The sequence below is a fragment of the Taudactylus pleione genome, unplaced genomic scaffold (assembly GCF_031769625.1).
Source record: "Taudactylus pleione unplaced genomic scaffold, aTauple2 ptg000314l, whole genome shotgun sequence".
Classification (NCBI taxonomy): Eukaryota; Metazoa; Chordata; class Amphibia; order Anura; family Myobatrachidae; genus Taudactylus; species Taudactylus pleione.
Window position 1 is genome coordinate 6,372,672 of NW_028284715.1, and position 18,279 is coordinate 6,390,950.

Sequence of the window (18,279 nt, forward strand, 5' to 3'; positions counted from 1 at the left end):
TCTCAACAATATATACACGTATACGCACAGAAATAGATCCAGAAACCGAACTTTTGGAATTGGGTAAATGGTCCTCCCAGATTCCCTCTATGTCCCCAAATCTAATTTTGGAGACTTTTCAAACTAACTTAAAGCTCATTCCTGCCAGCTCCTACCAAGAGATGGCATATAAACTACTACATAGGGCATATTTGTCACCCAAAAAACGCCATTTGATGGGTATATCGGACGAGTCGAGATGCACCAAATGCTCAACTACAGATGCAGATATCATGCATTGCCTCTGGGAATGCCGACACATAAGGAAGTTTTGGAGTGAGTTACAACATTATGGGTCTGAGGTGCTAGGCATACGTTTTAGATGTACTGCGTCATGGGCTCTATTTGGCTATCTAGCTGACCAACCTGAGATTCCCAAATCTGATAAAAAACTTATAGTAATTCTATCCGCAGTGGGTCGGAAGGCCATACTACAACAATGGATTCATAACACACCGCCAACTGTATGGCCACTTCTAGACTACTCTTTTTGTTTAATATGGATTGGCTGGAGGCATCTTTAGATAGGGAAACTCTAACCCCTGCGCTTTTTCAATGCTGGGGCAAATATATTCAAACATTACCCTCTTCAACTAAACTGGCAATACAACGGTGCTTTCAATTCACTTCGTGGTACTCTTACCAGTTATTAGATAACCAAACTCCTATCACCACTTAAATTGTTTGTTCCTCTATATCACAGCCGGGCATTTGTATTCTCCCCCCTCTCTCTCTCTATATCTGTCATATTAATTTTTTTTTTTCTCTCTCTTTCTCTTTTTATCCCATGGATGGATCGACGACCTTGGGTGTAGATGAGCACAGGTTAATGTTGAAATTGTTACATTTACATTTTTATTTATTTGTTTTATTTTGAATTTTTATTTCAATATTATCCAATAGAGATAATTATACATTTCTAAATCTCTATATTATAGTAACGATTAGTTAAACATATAAAAGCTAAAAAAATATTGGTATATTTATACACACTGATTGTGAAAGACCTCTAGATTATATGTTCCTTCTTTTTAAACCCACTCTATATTGACAAGCTGTATTTGTTATGAGGTCTGCAATGCCTTACTTCCTTTTTGTGTATTTTCATTTTAATATACCTTAATAAAAATATGTTGGAAAAAAAAAAACCACTGAGACATCCATGGACCTATATCTGGAAATTAGGTGCATTTAAGAACTGTTTTGACAAATATACAGTAACTGCCCCCAAATGATTAACTTCATGCTGGAAATTTAAAAAAGGGGAAACACAGAATAAACTAAAGAGCTGTAACACACAGCGAACACAAACATATGTTAGTTTTGTGCTGTCTGGTTAGATAACTGTTTAATGTGCAGTTGTTTGTAGACGCAGATTACGCTGTAAGGTATGTCTAAAAATATCCTTGCTGTAAGACTTTACCTAATTTCTATGACTGCGCTAGTAAGACTATTGGCAGAAATACCATTGTTTGTCATGTAATCCACAAAATCCCTTTACTCCCCAAGAGCGCCCCTGTCAGTATTATTCATATGCGACATGCCTCTCACACTACAATAGCTTGGAGGAAGGGGTATCTACAACACTGTTGGGACTGAGGTATGACATCATTGGCAGCAAAGTCAAAAGATAAAGAGAGAGCAGGCAAAGAGGTAACAAAGACAACTGTAAGATTTCTCATAGGCTGCATAGAGAAAGGGGTGTGCCTACAGGGGCATAACTATGGGGGCACTACTACAGGGGCATAACTATGGGGGCACTATAATATGAATTCCTTCCTTTCAAATCAAGGGGGTAATGTCTCAGGGACGCCAATATTTGAAAGAGGAGAGTCCCCTCTTTCCAGAGATGAGGCCCTTTAGTGATTATTGTCTGCTGATCACCACACAAAATATCAACCTGCACTGCAGAAAGACTAGTATTCAACAGAGGGGATGATACGTAACCTGCATGATCTCACCCGCCATCCTGACCCTCATACACACTGGGGGCAGGCTTGTTTGAAAGAAGGAGGAGTCCCCTCTTTCAAACTAAATCCAGATATAGGGGGTTCTAAATACTATATCCATAGAAATAGGGGTCCCCTCAATTAATTTGGTACCAGTGGCACGGTTGGTTGGCAGATCTGTTATTTGCTAAATAATGGTATGCAAATCACTGACAACTATCTGTGATGTGTGGGAACATATTGATGGATTGAAGAATTGTGAAATCGGGGAAAAAAATGCAGAATCGTTGAATGTTTTTTCATCTCTGATTACGGATGTACAGTATGGACCCCTTAATATTCAGTCAATGGTTATGGATTCATTATAAGGGATGCGAAAGTTGCTTTTACCTATCGCCTCAGACATACGTCTGTAGAGCAGGAAATATATTTCTATATATAACATATACATTCCCCTGCTTTAGGGACAAGTAATACAATCACATTATACAGTTTGTGAAGCCTTTACACACTATGAGACAAGCTGACCAGATTTATCATGCTACGTTCTGCTGCCAGCTGCAGGTCTCCTTTTCTGCTGACCTTGCGGTGCCTAAACAAAATCGTGTTTCATCTAAATAAACACATTTTTTTCAATTAAATATTCCACCAAATTGTATAAAGCCGATTATTATAGCACAGAATGAACTGCGCCATGATAATCTATAGTTACAGTTATTTGTTTTATCTATTTTTTTAAACTAAGCTTTACATCTGCCATATTAGGATAGTAATATTGAACTGTAAGTTTGTTAATATTATGCATGCAAATATTGTACACTGCACATTATACTGTATCTGTTTTACATAATGGGCACAAGACAAAAATAAAATGTGCAAAAAAATGGTAACAGTAATAGGTAATAAATACTGTACAAACATCAAAACCATTCCTCGCTTTTATGGCCTGTTGCAAGGGGTTGGATATACCCGTCACTGTGTGATCCGGGAAAAGGTTTAATGGAGAGAACCCTCAATAGTGACTGCACGGTGAGGAGATATGTACTTATACCTAAGTTTAACTGTTTGGTATTTCTTTATGTAATTATACTTAGGTTTAACTGTTAGGTATTTCTTTATGTAATTATACTTAGGTTTAACTGTTTGGTATTTCTTTATGTAATTATACTTAGGTTTAACTGTTTGGTATTTCTTTATGTAATTATACTGAGGTTTAACTGTTAGGTATTTCTTTATGTACTTATACCTAGGTTTAACTGTTAGGTACTGTATTTCTTTATGTACTTATACCTAGGTTTAACTGTTAGGTATTTCTTTATGTACTTATACCTAGGTTTAACTGTTAGGTATTTCTTTATGTACTTATACCTAGGTTTAACTGTTAGGTATTTCTTTATGTACTTATACCTAGGTTTAACTGTTAGGTATTTCTTTATGTACTTATACCTAGGTTTAACTGTTAGGTATTTCCTTATGCACTTATACCTAGGTTTAACTGTTAGGTATTTCTTTATGTACTTATACCTAGGTTTAACTGTTAGGTATTTCTTTATGTACTTATACTTAGGTTTAACTGTTAGGTATTTCTTTATGTAATTTATACTTAGGTTTAACTGTTAGGTATTTCTTTATGTACTTATACCTAGGTTTAACTGTTAGGTATTTCTTTATGTACTTATACCTAGGTTTAACTGTTAGGTATTTCTTTATGTACTTATACCTAGGTTTAACTGTTTGGTATTTCTTTATGTACTAATACAGATGTGTCCTCATACATCTAGCCTCCTTGCGTGTTAAACAGCCCTTCTAGTCTCGCCATGCCGTGGCGTAACTCAGTAGCGCACAGTGGCCTTGATTCAGAGCCGGAGCCGGACGCGTTTGTTTTTATTTGACCACCCACAGCTATTGCGAGCGGCCAGGATGATGGTCACGATGGTCAAGACCATCGCGACCATCGGGCTTGCGACGAGACCCTTGTGGTAGGGTCTCGTGGCCGCAAGCCCCAGAGAGCTTCTGGCTCTAATAGAGTCGGAAGCTCTCCCACTGACATCACTGGTGATGTCAGTGGGGCCGCCCACAAACGGCTTTTGGTGCGAGACCCGGAGCGACGGAGTGCCCGTTGCTAGCCGGATCTCACACATGCGCACGTCGGAGCCGGCTCCGGCGTGCGCATGCGCAGTGGCCTAACATCGACCCGCTCGCGAGCCCATAGCGCTTGCGAGCGGGTCTGAATCAGGCCCAGTGTCTTTTCATGCGACTTTTTACCTTCAAATGCGTCATATTTGCACAACGTTGTGAAAAAGCAGCTTCTGCTGATTAAACTGATATGCAGCATGCCTATATTCTGTGAGTGACTGCGGGTGTATCTGCATGCGTAATGCTACGTTAGTGTCAGCGGCTGTAACGCTGTAACGTAGCGTTTCGAATGCCTATACACCCACAGTTGCACACAGAACATAGGCATGCTGCACATCATTTTAATCAGCAGAAGCTGCGTGTGCTACCTATTCGTATCGATGTATTTGAAGGTAAAAAGTCACAAGAAAAGACACTCGGCGCAACTGAGTCACACAAAGCTCCTGCGTTATGTGTAGAGCGACTTTTAGCGCACAGAGGCTATATGTATGTGGACACATCTGTACCTAGGTTTAACTGTTAGCTATTTCTTTATGTACTTATTCCTTGGTTTAACTGTTAGCGATTTCTTTATGTACTTATTCCTTGGTTTAACTGTTAGCCAGGGCCGGACTGGCCATCGGGAACTTCTGGCAAATGCCAGAAGGGCCGATGGCCAAATGGGCCGGTCCGGCCGACCACAGACATACCCAACACTGCAGCACCACCTCCCGGGCGGCACCATGTTTAGCAAGTGTTTACTATGAGCGGCCGCGTCATGACATCATCACGTGGCCTGCGCCTGTGTGAGAAACACGATGGGGGCATTTTAGAATCTGCGCCGTGTGTAATGTGTTATGTGCGGCCGCGTCATGACGTAGTGACGTCTTTACGCGGCCACTTACCTCAATCTGTCTATCTGCTGGTACTGGGCGCCCGCTGCCTACAGTGCGATGCACGGCGCCCAGCGCTGAATAGGACAGCAGCCACAGCCTACCCCTTCTTGTGACTCCGCCTCCCGAGTGCCTGTGAGCAAGGTCCGGTCTCTCAGAGCCCAGCAGAAGGGCTTTGTGTGCTCAGTACTGGAAGCTGTTGTAGTTGTACGCGCACGGTGCTGGAGCTGAAGTGCAGGTACTGGAACACCAGGTCAGTGTTCTAATCCTCTGAGCCCAGTGCTATCCCATCTAACTGCCCTCCCATCCCAGTGCCCCCTCTCTCCCCATTCCAATGTCCCCTGCCATCTCACAGCCCTCCCTTCCCAGTGTCTCCCCCATGTCCAGCCCAGTGCCCCCTCTCGCCCCATTCCAGTGTCCCCTGCTATCTCACTGCCCTCCCTTCCTGGTGTCTCCCCCATGTCTAGCCCAGTGCCCCCTCTCTCCCCATTTCAGTGTCCCCCGTCATCTCACTGCCCTCCCTTCCCAGTGTCTCCCCCATGTCCAGCCCAGTGCCCTCTCTCTCCCCATTTCAGTCCCCTGCCATGTCACTGCCCTCCCATCCCAGTGTCTCCCCCATGTCCAGCCCAGTGCCCCCTCTTTGCCCATTTCAGTGTCCCCCGCCATCTCACTGCCCTCCCTCCCAGTGTCTCCCCCATGTCCAGCCCAGTGCCCTCTCTCTCTCCCCATTCCAGTGTCCCCCGCCATCTCACTGCCCTCCCTTCCCAGTGTCTCCCCCATGTCCAGCCCAGTGCCCCCTCTCTTCGCATTTCAGTGTCCCCCGTCATCTCACTGCCCTCCCTTCCCTTCCATTTTTGTGCACATATTTACATTACATTGAGCATAAAGAATTTGATTTGGTGCTGGACCACCAACCTGAGGCACCCTTGCTAGTGTCCCGAGGCACCCCAGGGTGCTGCGGCACACAGATTGGGAACCACTGCTGTAGCCTAAGGGCTACACTTTGCAAACTTAGTCGGGTGAGGGTGCCTTAAAATATCCTTAAAAGGTCAGGTGAATTTCGTATGTGGTTCACTGCTTGCAAGACTTCATTTTATTGTGTTATTTGGCTAGCTCTCCTATCACCACAATGTATTGTCTGATTGGCTAATAATATCAGGGGCACTACTACTGTGTGGGGCATTACTGTGTGGCATAATGTATAAGGGGCACTACTACACTGTGGCATAATGTGTATAAGGAGTACTACAGTGTGGCATAACGTCAATGGGCTCTTTGTGGTGTAATGTTAATGGGCACTACTGAGTGGTGTAACGTGGATAAGGGGCTCTACTGTGTGGTGTATTGTGAAGAGACACTGACACTACTGTGCGGTGTAATCATACTTGCCTACTTCTGAAAAAGCATTTCAGGAAGATTGTGAAAACAACATCTATGAGCGCAGCGTTAAAGTGAACGTGTATTGCTACATCTGAGAGGCGTGTCATAATAATCACTTACATCCAAATGTTAATGAGCCATAAAGCAGTTAGTAAGATCTACAAGCATTGCGTTAAACAAGTGGTTCCATATACTGTAAGTGGCCACTAGAAACCTTATATGAAAATACATGTAGCCATAGGGATCGGGCTGGGTATGGATTGCCGGTGGTCGGGATGCCGCTGGTCAGAATACCAACAGCGGCATCCCGACACCCATAAGAAAACAAGGTAAGTCTAACCCCTACCCTAACCCTCCCCGGTGCCTAAACCTAACACTCCCTCCCCGGTGCCTAAACCTAACCTCCCCCTCCCCGCACCCTAAACCTAACCCTCCCTCCCCGGTCCATAACCCTGCACCCTAACCCTCCCCTAAATGGCGATACTTACCTTGAGGATGCTGGCGGGCAGGATACTGGTACTGGGATCCCGACTCTGTTGGGATTTTGGCACCGGTATTTATACGGTTGGCATCCCACATGCCGGGATGCTGACTACAGCCTATGGGGATCATTGTGCCTTATAACCAAATGCAGGGAAATGGCACTGAAAATCCCATCTGAATGTATATATCTCTTGATTTTTTTTTTCCCCAAGTATATAACAGCTACATAATGGGGGTAAGGTGCAATCAGGGAGTTTGCTAGACTCTTCAGGGAGTCAGAGAGTGTTACTACTATTTCAGGGAGTCTCCCTGACAATGAGGAAGAGTTATCAAGTATGGGTGTAATGTGATGAAGGGGCACTACTGTGTGGCATCATTTGAATTGGAGGTACTATTGTATGATAACGCCCCTCTCCACATCAGATTTTTCTGCCGCGCGCCTGCAGCATGCACTCTGCCTTCGCCGCTGTCTCTCCCTACTTCAATTGTGGATGGGTACACCAATGCTCTTTATGTACACAAAGCACCAGAATGTGGAGTTTCGGCTCTGCTTTGGTGTGCACAGATGTGTCCTCCTTTGTGTTCATCATTCCAGTTTCTTTTCCAAACAATTCCTACAGTGATCACCATCTAATCCTCTACAACATTCTAAGATAGGGCTTGGTCAATTGGGAAAATGCCTTCCCTTTTCTTTGTGTGTGACTTACACCAGTGGTTCTCAAACTTGATCCTCAGAACCCAACATGGGGGAATTAAATTAGAGGCGAAATTGGCCGATTTCGCCAACGACGGCAAAAAAACGTCCGTTTTTCCGCCTAAAAACTGGAGAAAACTTTTCTCCAGCCTATGGCAGGCGAAAAAAATGTGCAAAATCCCTATTTTTGGGTAAAAATGTGGGGATTTCTTACAGAAACATTTAGACAGCCCTACTAATGGTACTTTATAAAAAAAAAAATTGTAAGTTGCGTACTTTGGCAAAAATATATATATATTTTTTTTAAAATGCGTTTAACGTATTGGGTCTGGTATTTTGGAGGGCCATAAGGATGCGCCAAGTGTTTAAACATCACAATTGGCTGGCACAGGCATTTTTTTCAAAACGCTAAATACACGCCTGCGCCAGCCACGTACGATGTTTAAAACACTTGGCGCATCTTTATGGCCCTCTGAAATACACAGACCCAATGCGTTAAACGCATTTAAAAAAAACAAACATTTTCAGTGGTCATTTTTCGCCAAAGTACGCAACTTACGAAAAAATTTTTGCTAAAGTGTCATTAGGGGGACTGTCCAAAGGGTTCTGTAAGAAATCCTCACATTTTTACCCCGAAATAGAGATTTTGCTAATATTTCCTCATTTCTCAAAATGGAGAAAAGTTTTCTCTATTTTTACATGAAAACATGAGATAATATCAGCGGTAATTGAATCCGGCCCATAGTTGTTTTCCAGGTCACCCAGCAGGTTCACATCAATGAAGTGCCAGCAGGGGCGTATCTGTAATGGGTGCAAGGTGTGCAGGGCACACGGGCCCCTGGGTCCAGGGGGGGCCCCGCACCGCACACCCTGCACCCATACGGTTACTTACCTCTCCGGAGTACCACGTCGGCGCATGGGTCCGACACATTTGCGTATGCGCATTAAAGGGAAAATGGCCATCGTGGTCATTTTCCCGGTGCCCTGCGCATAGTCTGTAGACTCTGGGCGCACTCTAGTGCCCAGAGTCTATAACTCCGGTGCTGGCCGGGCACAGCTCAGTGCGCTCCCGGCTGCCGGGCAGAGAGGAGGTGGCTCGTGTCGGAGACCCTCCTCTCTAGAAACATCCCTGAGTGCCAGCTTTAACTAACAGAACCAACCAAGGGCGGCATGTAATAGGGATCGAATATGCTGGAGGTGCAGTATGTCAGCTGATCTCGATCGTTTTTTTAAAGTTGCAATCATTTACAAGGCAAACCTGAACTAGTTTTGCCTTGTAAATGATTGCAACTTTAAAAAAACGATTGAGATCACCCGGCATCCCGCACCTCTGGCAAACTCTATCTCTATTACATGCGGCCCCAAATTTATGACTATGGCACATGTTTGAATCCCCTGTAGGGTGAGCTCTCAGCTCTGTATGGGTATTTTAATACAGAGATTGATGTAAACTTGCATGTTCTAATATTAATTATATTTGTAATGGCATAAGCTTAGTGGGAGGAGTCAGGAATAGTAAGGGGAGGAGTCTGTGTCAAGAGCAGATGCTGACACGAGGTGGGTCTGTGTGCTTTAAATGCCAGGGCCTATTTTTAGTCCCAGTCCGGCCCTGCTGTTAGCTATTTCTTTATGTCTCAATGCAAATTTAAAATGCATCTATTTTATTATTTCTTACACTGAGTTATAGCAGTGAATTTCAAATAGCAACCTTATATGAGACAGGGGGCAATTTATTAGCAAGCAGTGATAACAATGTTTGATTTTATCACCACTTGTCATGGCGTTAAGTATCTTTTACCACTAAACTCTTGACGAGGCAACTGTGATAATGGCACGGAGTGGTAAGTGTTCATTTACAGCGTCGCCAGTCTCAAGAGATGATTGCCTGCATGACCCCGGCAAGCTGGTTCACTCACGCATGGTGGAAAATCAAAGCCCATGTTCAAAGCAAATTCAACTATTAAAAAATATATATATTAAATAATTTTTTAGAAATTGTAGATTGAAAAAAAAAAAGTGTCATTTAAAGAACATTTTTATTTCATTACATAGCTCGTGTAAATGTAATCCTGAAAACACAACAGGGATTATAGCGGTACAATTATTGGTGGCAGGCGGAACATCTTGATGTACAAAGTAAAGACCCTGTTTTTGCCAGCAATAGGGGTTTTTTTTACCCTTAAAAGTAACACGAATATACAGAAACTTAATTTATTAATGTAATTTGTAACTATGTGTGGAATCGCTTTACTTTCTACACATATGGTCGTGAAGGTGCTTTCCAGAGAAGACAGAATACAGAATTTATTTCAGTTTCTCTTCCTCTTCGTCCCATAAAATGAATGCAATATTATATCAGCGAAACCAAATTAATGTATAAGATGGTAATATTATTTATTCATAATTTTAAGAGGGCAACATAATTTATTTATTATCGTATGATCGTATGGGGCCAGTAGTATTGGATTGTTATTGAGAGCACGTACGCTTATTGTTTTATGATGTGGACACCCTTTATAGCACCATAAAATAATAGGTGTTGGACCCATAATCCACAATCGAGAAGAGGGGACTCAGTTAATTTGTCGATGGTCATAACATCGATAATGTTAAATACAACATGATGGTAAAGTATCATGTTTAAAGTTCTAAAGCTGACACGGTTACAATGCTTTAAATCACATTACTACCGTGTTGGTATGCTGTGTCCTACATTGTCATTGTCAGCATTGTGAATATTGACCTACCTATTCCAAGAAGGGGACCGGTCCCTAAGTGAGCTATCTTATTCCCCTGGATAATGACTATTGCCCTTGGACTTTCTGTGAGAACGGGGCATAATGTTCCTGAGAAGCTGACAAGTCTTTTTGTGAACCACTCCTGGAGGTCTAATTGATTACAGATCTGCCCTCATACACTATGGTATGATTTCAGTCGCGCCAAACATCCGCTCTTGGCGCACCAGTTCCAGTGCGACTTGGCCACGCACAGCATCTTTTTCACTCAAAACGCGCATCTTATTTGCATAGGTAAAACAACTGGCAGCGAGAATACTACTTAGATTACACCGTTCAATGTGATGTACGACATTTGTACATCTGTGTGCAGCGGCCGCGGCCTTTTCTCATGCCAAGTTCTGCTGTCCTTCATCTGTGACTTGGTACGTGTGCGGTTAAAGTTTTAGCCCGGCGTCTGTAGTATTTTCAGTGGTGTTTCACTGCGTCTGCGATGCGATGAAGCTGCAAGATTTTAAGAAAAAGACGGAACGCTACACCTCTCGGAGCGGCTCCTGCCAGGTGTCTTGTGCCATATGGCGTATTGATGCTATGTGTATGAGGACAAATCCGTATTTATTCCACTCTCCAATATATTCATATGTGTGCAATACAATATGATGTTTGAATCTGTTGTTTTGCATTTTTGTTGCATCATCTACTTATTATACATTTATGTACTGGCAATTTATTTTTAATAAAAGTTTATTTATATAAACCAATCTGTGTTTGATAAGTGTTTTCTGCCTATATAAATATAATATATATATATATATAATTTTTTAAGGCAGGTGTGGAAAAAATGCTGCAAAGTAAGGATGCTTTAAAAAATAGAAGTGTTAATAGTTTATTTTTATCAATTAACAAAATGCAAAGTGAATTAACAGAAGAGAAATCTAACTCAAATTAATATTTTTTGTGACCACCCTTTGCCTTCAAAACAGCATCAATTCTTCTAGGTACACTTGCACAAAGTCAGGGATTTTGAAGGATTATTGTCAGGTGTATGATTAACTAATCATACCAAAATGGTGATAATAATCATCATTTTCATATGTAGGTTGAAACACAGTCATTTACTGAAACAGAAACAGCCATGTAGGAGGCTTAAAACTGGGTAAGGAACAGCCAAACTATGCTACAAAGGTGAGGTTGTGAAAAACAACATGTCACAGGTCATACACCATAGCAAGACTGAGCACAGCACCAAGACACAAGGTAGTATATTGCATCAGCAAGGTCTCTCCCAGGCAAAGATTTCAAAGCAGACTGGGGTTTCAAGATGTGCTATTCAAGCTCTTTTGAAGCACAAAAAAATGAGTAATGTTGAGTACTATAGACACAGTAGTCGGCCAAGGAAACTTAGTGCATCAGATGAAAGACACATCATGCTTACTTCCCTTTGAAATCAGAAGATGTCCAGCAGTGTCATCAGCTCAGAACTGGCAGAACCAAGTGGGACCCAGGTACACCCATCTACTGTTCGGAGAAGTCTGGCCAGAAGTGGCCTTCGTGGAAGAATTGCGGCCAATAAGCCATACCTTTGAGTGGGAACAAGACCAAGCTACTCAACTATGCATGAAAACAGGAACTGCGGTGCAGAAAAATGGCAGCAGGTGCTCTGGACTGATGAGTCAAAATTTAAAATATTTGACTGTAACAGAAGACAGTTTGTTTGCCGAAGGGCTTGAGAGTGGTACAATAATGAGTATCTGCAGGCAACAGTGAAGCATGGTGGAGGTTCCTTGCAAGTTTGGGGCTGGATTTCAGCAAATGGAGTTGTGGATTTGGTCAAGATTATTGGTGTCCTAAATGCTGAGAAATACAAGCAGGTACTTATCCATCATACAGTACCATCTGGGAGGCGTCTGATTGGCTCCAAATTTATTCTGCATCAGTGCAACAACCTCAAACATACAGCCAATGAAATTAAGAACTATCTTCAGTGTAAAGAAGAACAAGGAGTCCTGGAAGTGATGATATGGCCCTGATCTCAACATCATGGAATCTGTGTGGCATTACATGAAGAGACAGAAGGATTTGAGCAGGCCTACATCCACAGAAGATCTGTGGTTAGTTCTCTAAGATGTTGGGAACATCCTCCCTACTAAGCTCCTTCAAAAACTGTGTGCAAGTGTACCTAGAAGAATTGATGCTGTTTTGAAGGCAAAGGGTGGTCACGCCAGATATTTATTTGTTTTATATTCCTCTTATGTTCATTCACTTTGGATTTTGTTAATTGATCAAATTAAACTATTAACACTTCTATTATTGAAAGCATTCTTACTTTGCAGCATTTAAGAAATCTTACTTTGCAGCATTTTTCCACTCCTGCCTAAAACTTTTCCAAAGTACAATATACTGTGTGTATACAGTATATATGTATATATATATATATATATATATATTTTTTTTTTTTTTTTACTTTATTAGAAAGCGCCATTAAACTTGAATATTGTGGGCCTGACAAAGTTGCATGTTAAACTACTGCAACTGCAACGATTTCTGTGTTCAGAAATGACTGCAAATTCCTGACTGTAATCGCCCATATCTATGTGACCACACTGCCCCAGGCTATCAGTACGCACTTTTACCAGTCCTATGTTTGGTGCAAGAGAAGTCGGACGGCCCTCTCAATAGCACGCAATTCCGTCAACTTGCCTACAGTCAAACCACCATTGCAGCCCAGTTACACCCACCCAGTTGCAAGTTAGGATACGAGTGAGATCCTGACTTCTCCGGATCGCATATGCAGTTCGCTAAACATCATGAGATCCCAATGCAAATAGAACTGCGTGCATCTCTGAAACAGGCCCTGTGTGTTTTTCTCCTAATATAATTGTGCATTTATTTGGCTCCACTAATATCATAAAATAATTTTGCCCACGTAAGACAACTATTAATTGTTTTTGTCCCCTTCACCAATAACTTCCGTTGACCTCTTATGTTGCTCAAACAGTTTTCCAGCGTTCGTTGTTGGGGTTTTTTTTACAACAATTTTTCCTAATCCACCGATTTTGGTGTTTTGAAAGCTCTACACATCACCAGCACTTTTGCATTAATACCTCAAACCCGTCGGATGGATAGGAAATTCAGAGGTCTGCAGGTAAAACCCCTGGTGATGTGCGGCTGTTTAAACCGCTGCACACACAGATATTTACTACATTTAAGCCTAATATTCAGCTGAAGACCTGGACTTTTTTTGGGCATATATGTTCTCTAAATTACATTAAGTTCCAAACTCTCCAATTAATGAATTAAGTTACTTCTCCTCTATCCTGTGCAGTACCTGCAGTTCCTCACATTTGGCTGTATTACAGTTATGAGTAAATCCTGTTAGAAAGTGCAAATTTGCAACCTGGGCTTCAGGGGAGACAATTTAACATGTGCAGAGAGATTCAGATTCTGGATGGAGATGCAACCTAGCTCACCTCTAAAACACAGTACTGAAACAAATTGATTATAATTCCAACCAATTTAGTTTTGCTTCTATTATAAACATGTATAAAATCATAAATAGCTGTGATAATGTTAGAAATAAGGTAGAGTATGCTGTATTTTTTTTGGCATTACTTACACATTGATAAACATTTAACTGCCAAACTTGAGCTTACCAATGAAATCGTAGAACGGATTTGTTTTTATAGATTATTTGCATATTTGCTAGTAGGTAACCCAAGCAACTTCCCAAACCCCAGCACAAGAGCTACTCACCTTCAGTCCAAGCATCGCTCCGGAATCTCGTGGAACACTCCCGTCTTTTAACCGCTTGTTTAACAAGACGCGGCCGATTAATCTGTCGCCATCTTTGGATGCTTGCCATGTAACAGGGTGCTGATTCGTTAGAAAAGGAAAAATAATAATAGATGTTATATAAGTGTATAACTCTGTAACAGATATAGGCAATGTGCAGCTCTCCAGAGATTGTTTCTGTGCACCACCTCTAGCTGGTATTTGCACATGCAGCTGGTAAGCGGCAGATTGCCCAAATCTGTTCTAAAGAAAGTAAAATGGCAACGGGAGTCAATTAAAGAATGCGAAAAAAGTCATGACCAACACATGGCAAAATCAGCCATTTTGTGGGCTGAGCCAGTATTCACTAGTAACTACTGACATGACATCCCTAGCCCACAAAATGGCCGACACAGTAGTGTAGTACCTAGGACAATTTTAAAATATTTAAAAAAAAAACATACTTGTACAGTATTTCTAGCCATGTAAAATAAGCAAATATACAGATTCAAGCAGGGTGCTGGGTTATGCATAAGAAGGATTTAATGTTAAATCTTTTCTGTTGCAAAATTTTAATTTTTAAACACTGCAAAATGATGTTTGTCAAAGACAGCAAGCAAATTTCGGCTTGCTAATTAACTAAAATTGCTGTAGTAATATTGAATTACTAAGAATATAAAGTAAAGTGGAATATAAACAAAAAAAGAATAGTCTTAATGTCAAAACAAAAAGTATTAATATATGAAGTATACTATGTCTGTTTATATTCCGCTGCCTTCTTCTCCTGGCTTATACATAACCCCTGCAGGGCAGAATTTATATGAAGCTACAGCTTACCCCATACAGTGCCAATGGCATATCGTAAATCCTAGTTAGAAAATTTGCATGCATTGCACTTAAACATGTGTCTGTCATACTTTGCATTCAAAATCAGATAAATGACGAAATATACTTCTTTAATTGACTCCCATAAGATGATTTGTAGAACATATCGAAACATATGCAAATGAAGAGCCTTGATTACACAAAATGCGCAATAGATAATCTGATTTATAAAGCTAGGGCTGGCATTGGTCTACAGGTGACGTCTGTGGTATATTCTGGGGCGGGTAATTTCAGCCACATGTGTAAAAAAGTGTGATCACAATCTATTCTCTGGTCCAACACTGTAATGGGTTGTAATGCCCTTCTCCTCCAAACAACAACCACCAACCATTCTGCCAAATCAAAATGTGTTCATAACCTGATCAGGCAGCTAGGAAATTTGGTCGTCTTTTGCTTGGCTAATAAATGGAATAGCAGAACCAAAGTTTATAAGGGAATAGCAGCGATCAGATCCAACATAATGGAATAGAGAGACAAGAGGAAGGTAATGGTACAGCAGAGAAAGCCAAAGCCAACACAATGAAATACGTTAGTGCATAACCAACAGAACTGATCATCAGAGGTGGTACTAACAAAAAATAGGTAAAAGCCTACATAATGGAACAGTAAAGACTATAACCAAAGCACTATATGGAAGAGTGCATGTGATGGTCATAACTGAGCAGAAGAGGAAGGAGAGGCACTACAATGATCATAGTAGAATAATGAAGATGGCAACATTAGCAGACTAACAACAAACATAACAGACTAGTAGAGTTAGTCTAGGCGACAGTGGGTCAACGAGACAGCATATTGCAATAATATGAGAAAGCTGTCAAACATACTATGAATTGATCGTTTTGAAGTCCCTCTGTTTGGGCCATTAGAATGCTAAAAACTAATAGTGAACAAACAAGAAGAGCAGCTCACGTGCACATGATAACAGGTGCCTTTCGCCAGCATTGGTCTGGAGACAACATGCGGCTGGCAGAGGCGCGGACAGGCTGCTATTCTACTGAGTCATATGCCGGGGACCCCACCAAGTGGGTGCATTGCTGCAGCATAGCTTATACTTTGCATTTATATTTTATCTATCGAACTCAAAATTCCGTTATTGGATGCCGGTATAGAGGAGCCTTGATGCGGCCTGGCGCTTAATCATGTATTTGCAAATATATGCAATTCTACTGAGTCATATGCCGGGGACCCCACCAAGTGGGTGCATTGCTGCAGCATAGCTTATATTTTGCATTTATCTTTTATCTATCGAACTCAAAATTCCGTTATTGGATGCCGGTATAGAGGAGCCTTGACGCGGCCTAGCGCTTAATCATGTATTTGCAAATATATGCAAGAAAGACCTCTGGATTTCATTTATCATGTAGTATTCAAACTTTTAGCTGTTTTTGTTCTGCAGTGTGCTGGAGGGAAACTTTTTTTCTTTTCTTTCTGTAGTACAGAGTAAACCTCTCCCTTTACAAGCAGCTGTGAAAAACCAACAGGCTGACATAAGCAACCACTGTTTTGAATTGTTATTGAAAATTATCCTTTAGAATTTAGATAAAACAGTGTTGTTTGAGCAGATCGGGGCACAACTTATTTTGTCCTAATTTTCCACAACTAAGGCCCATATTCAATTAGTTTCGCATCTGCGATAAAGTTTTGCATGCCGGACTTTGCGCCTACATCGCGTATTTTAGACGCGGAAACTTATCGTGCGCGAACCCGCGATTCGCCCTATTCAATTCCAAAAGAAGCAAAAACGGAGACACACGAAGTCAGAGCAGGCGAAAAGTGATGTCATAATCAGGGAAGTAAACCTGAACACCCCAAAAACATGCAGAAACATTGGGGATCAATGTAGTAGTGCCACATTAGCCGCAATACAACTGTTTGGGGTACTTAAATACGCACAATTGCCACTAATTAGCGTATTTGCACAAGTGGTGAAGAATGGCATAAAGCTGTATTTTTTGGAGAAAATAAGTAGTTCTGGCAAATTTGGGGTACCTGAAAATGGGTGCAAGCATATTTTAATGTCTCTAAAGTGCAGTTTTAATAATTGCGTATTTTGACAATCATAAAAGCACCTGCAACCCCAAAAACACTTGACCCCTTTTAGAGCACCCCCAGAGCCTTGATTTCGCTTGCGAGCTTGTCCCCCCACTTTGTGCTTTTTCGCCCCCAAATTCAAAGTACTTTTTTGGGGTGTTCCTAACTTTTTTTTAGTTTTTTTTTTACGCAGTTATCCTTTTGGAGGGGCTGTCCCAAGGGTGCTGAGTGGTTTCCCCACCTTTGCACCCCAAAATAAAAATGTTGCACTTTTCTCCTGCTTTTCAGAGGCGAATCTTTTTCACCTATTACATTGAATTGACTTTCCGCGTACGCGAAAAGCAGATGGAATTGAATACGGAGATAGGTTTCCACCTGGCGAAAACTCGCAATTGCCGATACTTTTTTGCGGATCTTGGCTTATCGCTTCTAATTGAATACGGCCCTATATGTTGAGAGGCATTACCAGTCAGGATACAATTCTATTAAACCTACAAGTACATGTTGCCATATTTATCTAATAAAAAGCAACTACTGCTAACATTCTCAAATATCTATGATGAGGCTTTACAGAACGTGAGACACTGAGGATTGTATTTATGTTTTATATAAAACTTACAGTAGTGAAAGATATATAAGCTTCTTTTGACAGCCCGTTCCAAGAAAAGTGTCTGACCTCAGTGTCCTGAGTTACAGGTAGGAAGTCTGTTCTCAATCAGGAAAAAAGGTAATGTTGACTAATGACATCGGTAGATCAGCAACTATATTCAGGCTAGTCATGTTCTTCGCATTTAGCTGCCCTTTCCCATAGAACTTATTACTGTCTGTTCACCGGTACTCGGTTGTCACCAGGTCTTGTATATGCAACTATAGTCGGTAACTAGTAGGTGTCACGTTTGGGCTCAGAAGATCTTCCACAGATGGTTTAGAAGTCGGAGTGCTACGTTGGAGAAAGAACCGGAGATGAGGGGCCTAGATATATGTCTTCCTCATCCACGAATACCGGATGTTGGCTAGACCTGACCAAATTCGCGGAGTCTTACCCACTGGGAGGTGTTCACCAGTGACCCCTCCATTCAAGATATGGGTTTAAGCTGCACCTTGCAGGCAGGTCACGGCCCTTGGGTGAGGTATCCGGTACAAGTGGGAAACAGAAGAACACAAATACAGAGAAAGCACAGGAGCATGGTACTAGGAGTCAATACTTGGGTGATGTAGTGAGTACACACACAGTTGATCCAGACACAGGACTGGTACAGGAGAATGGCACTAGGAGTCAGTACTCGGGTGACGTACTGAGTACA

The 18,279-nt window shown here is 41.7% G+C and overlaps 1 protein-coding gene across 14 annotated transcripts in view; it reads right to left on the reverse strand.

Moving 5' to 3' along the window:
- RIMS2 (regulating synaptic membrane exocytosis 2) overlaps window positions 1–18,279 on the reverse strand; it is an 801,312-nt gene that overhangs the window by 312,780 nt on the left and 470,253 nt on the right. For all 14 annotated transcript variants that reach the window (XM_088442657.1, XM_088442652.1, XM_088442648.1 and 11 more), the window contains one exon: window positions 14,042–14,161. In XM_088442657.1, coding sequence (XP_088298783.1) covers window positions 14,042–14,161 — 120 coding nt within the window. The remainder of the gene's footprint in view (window positions 1–14,041; window positions 14,162–18,279) is intronic.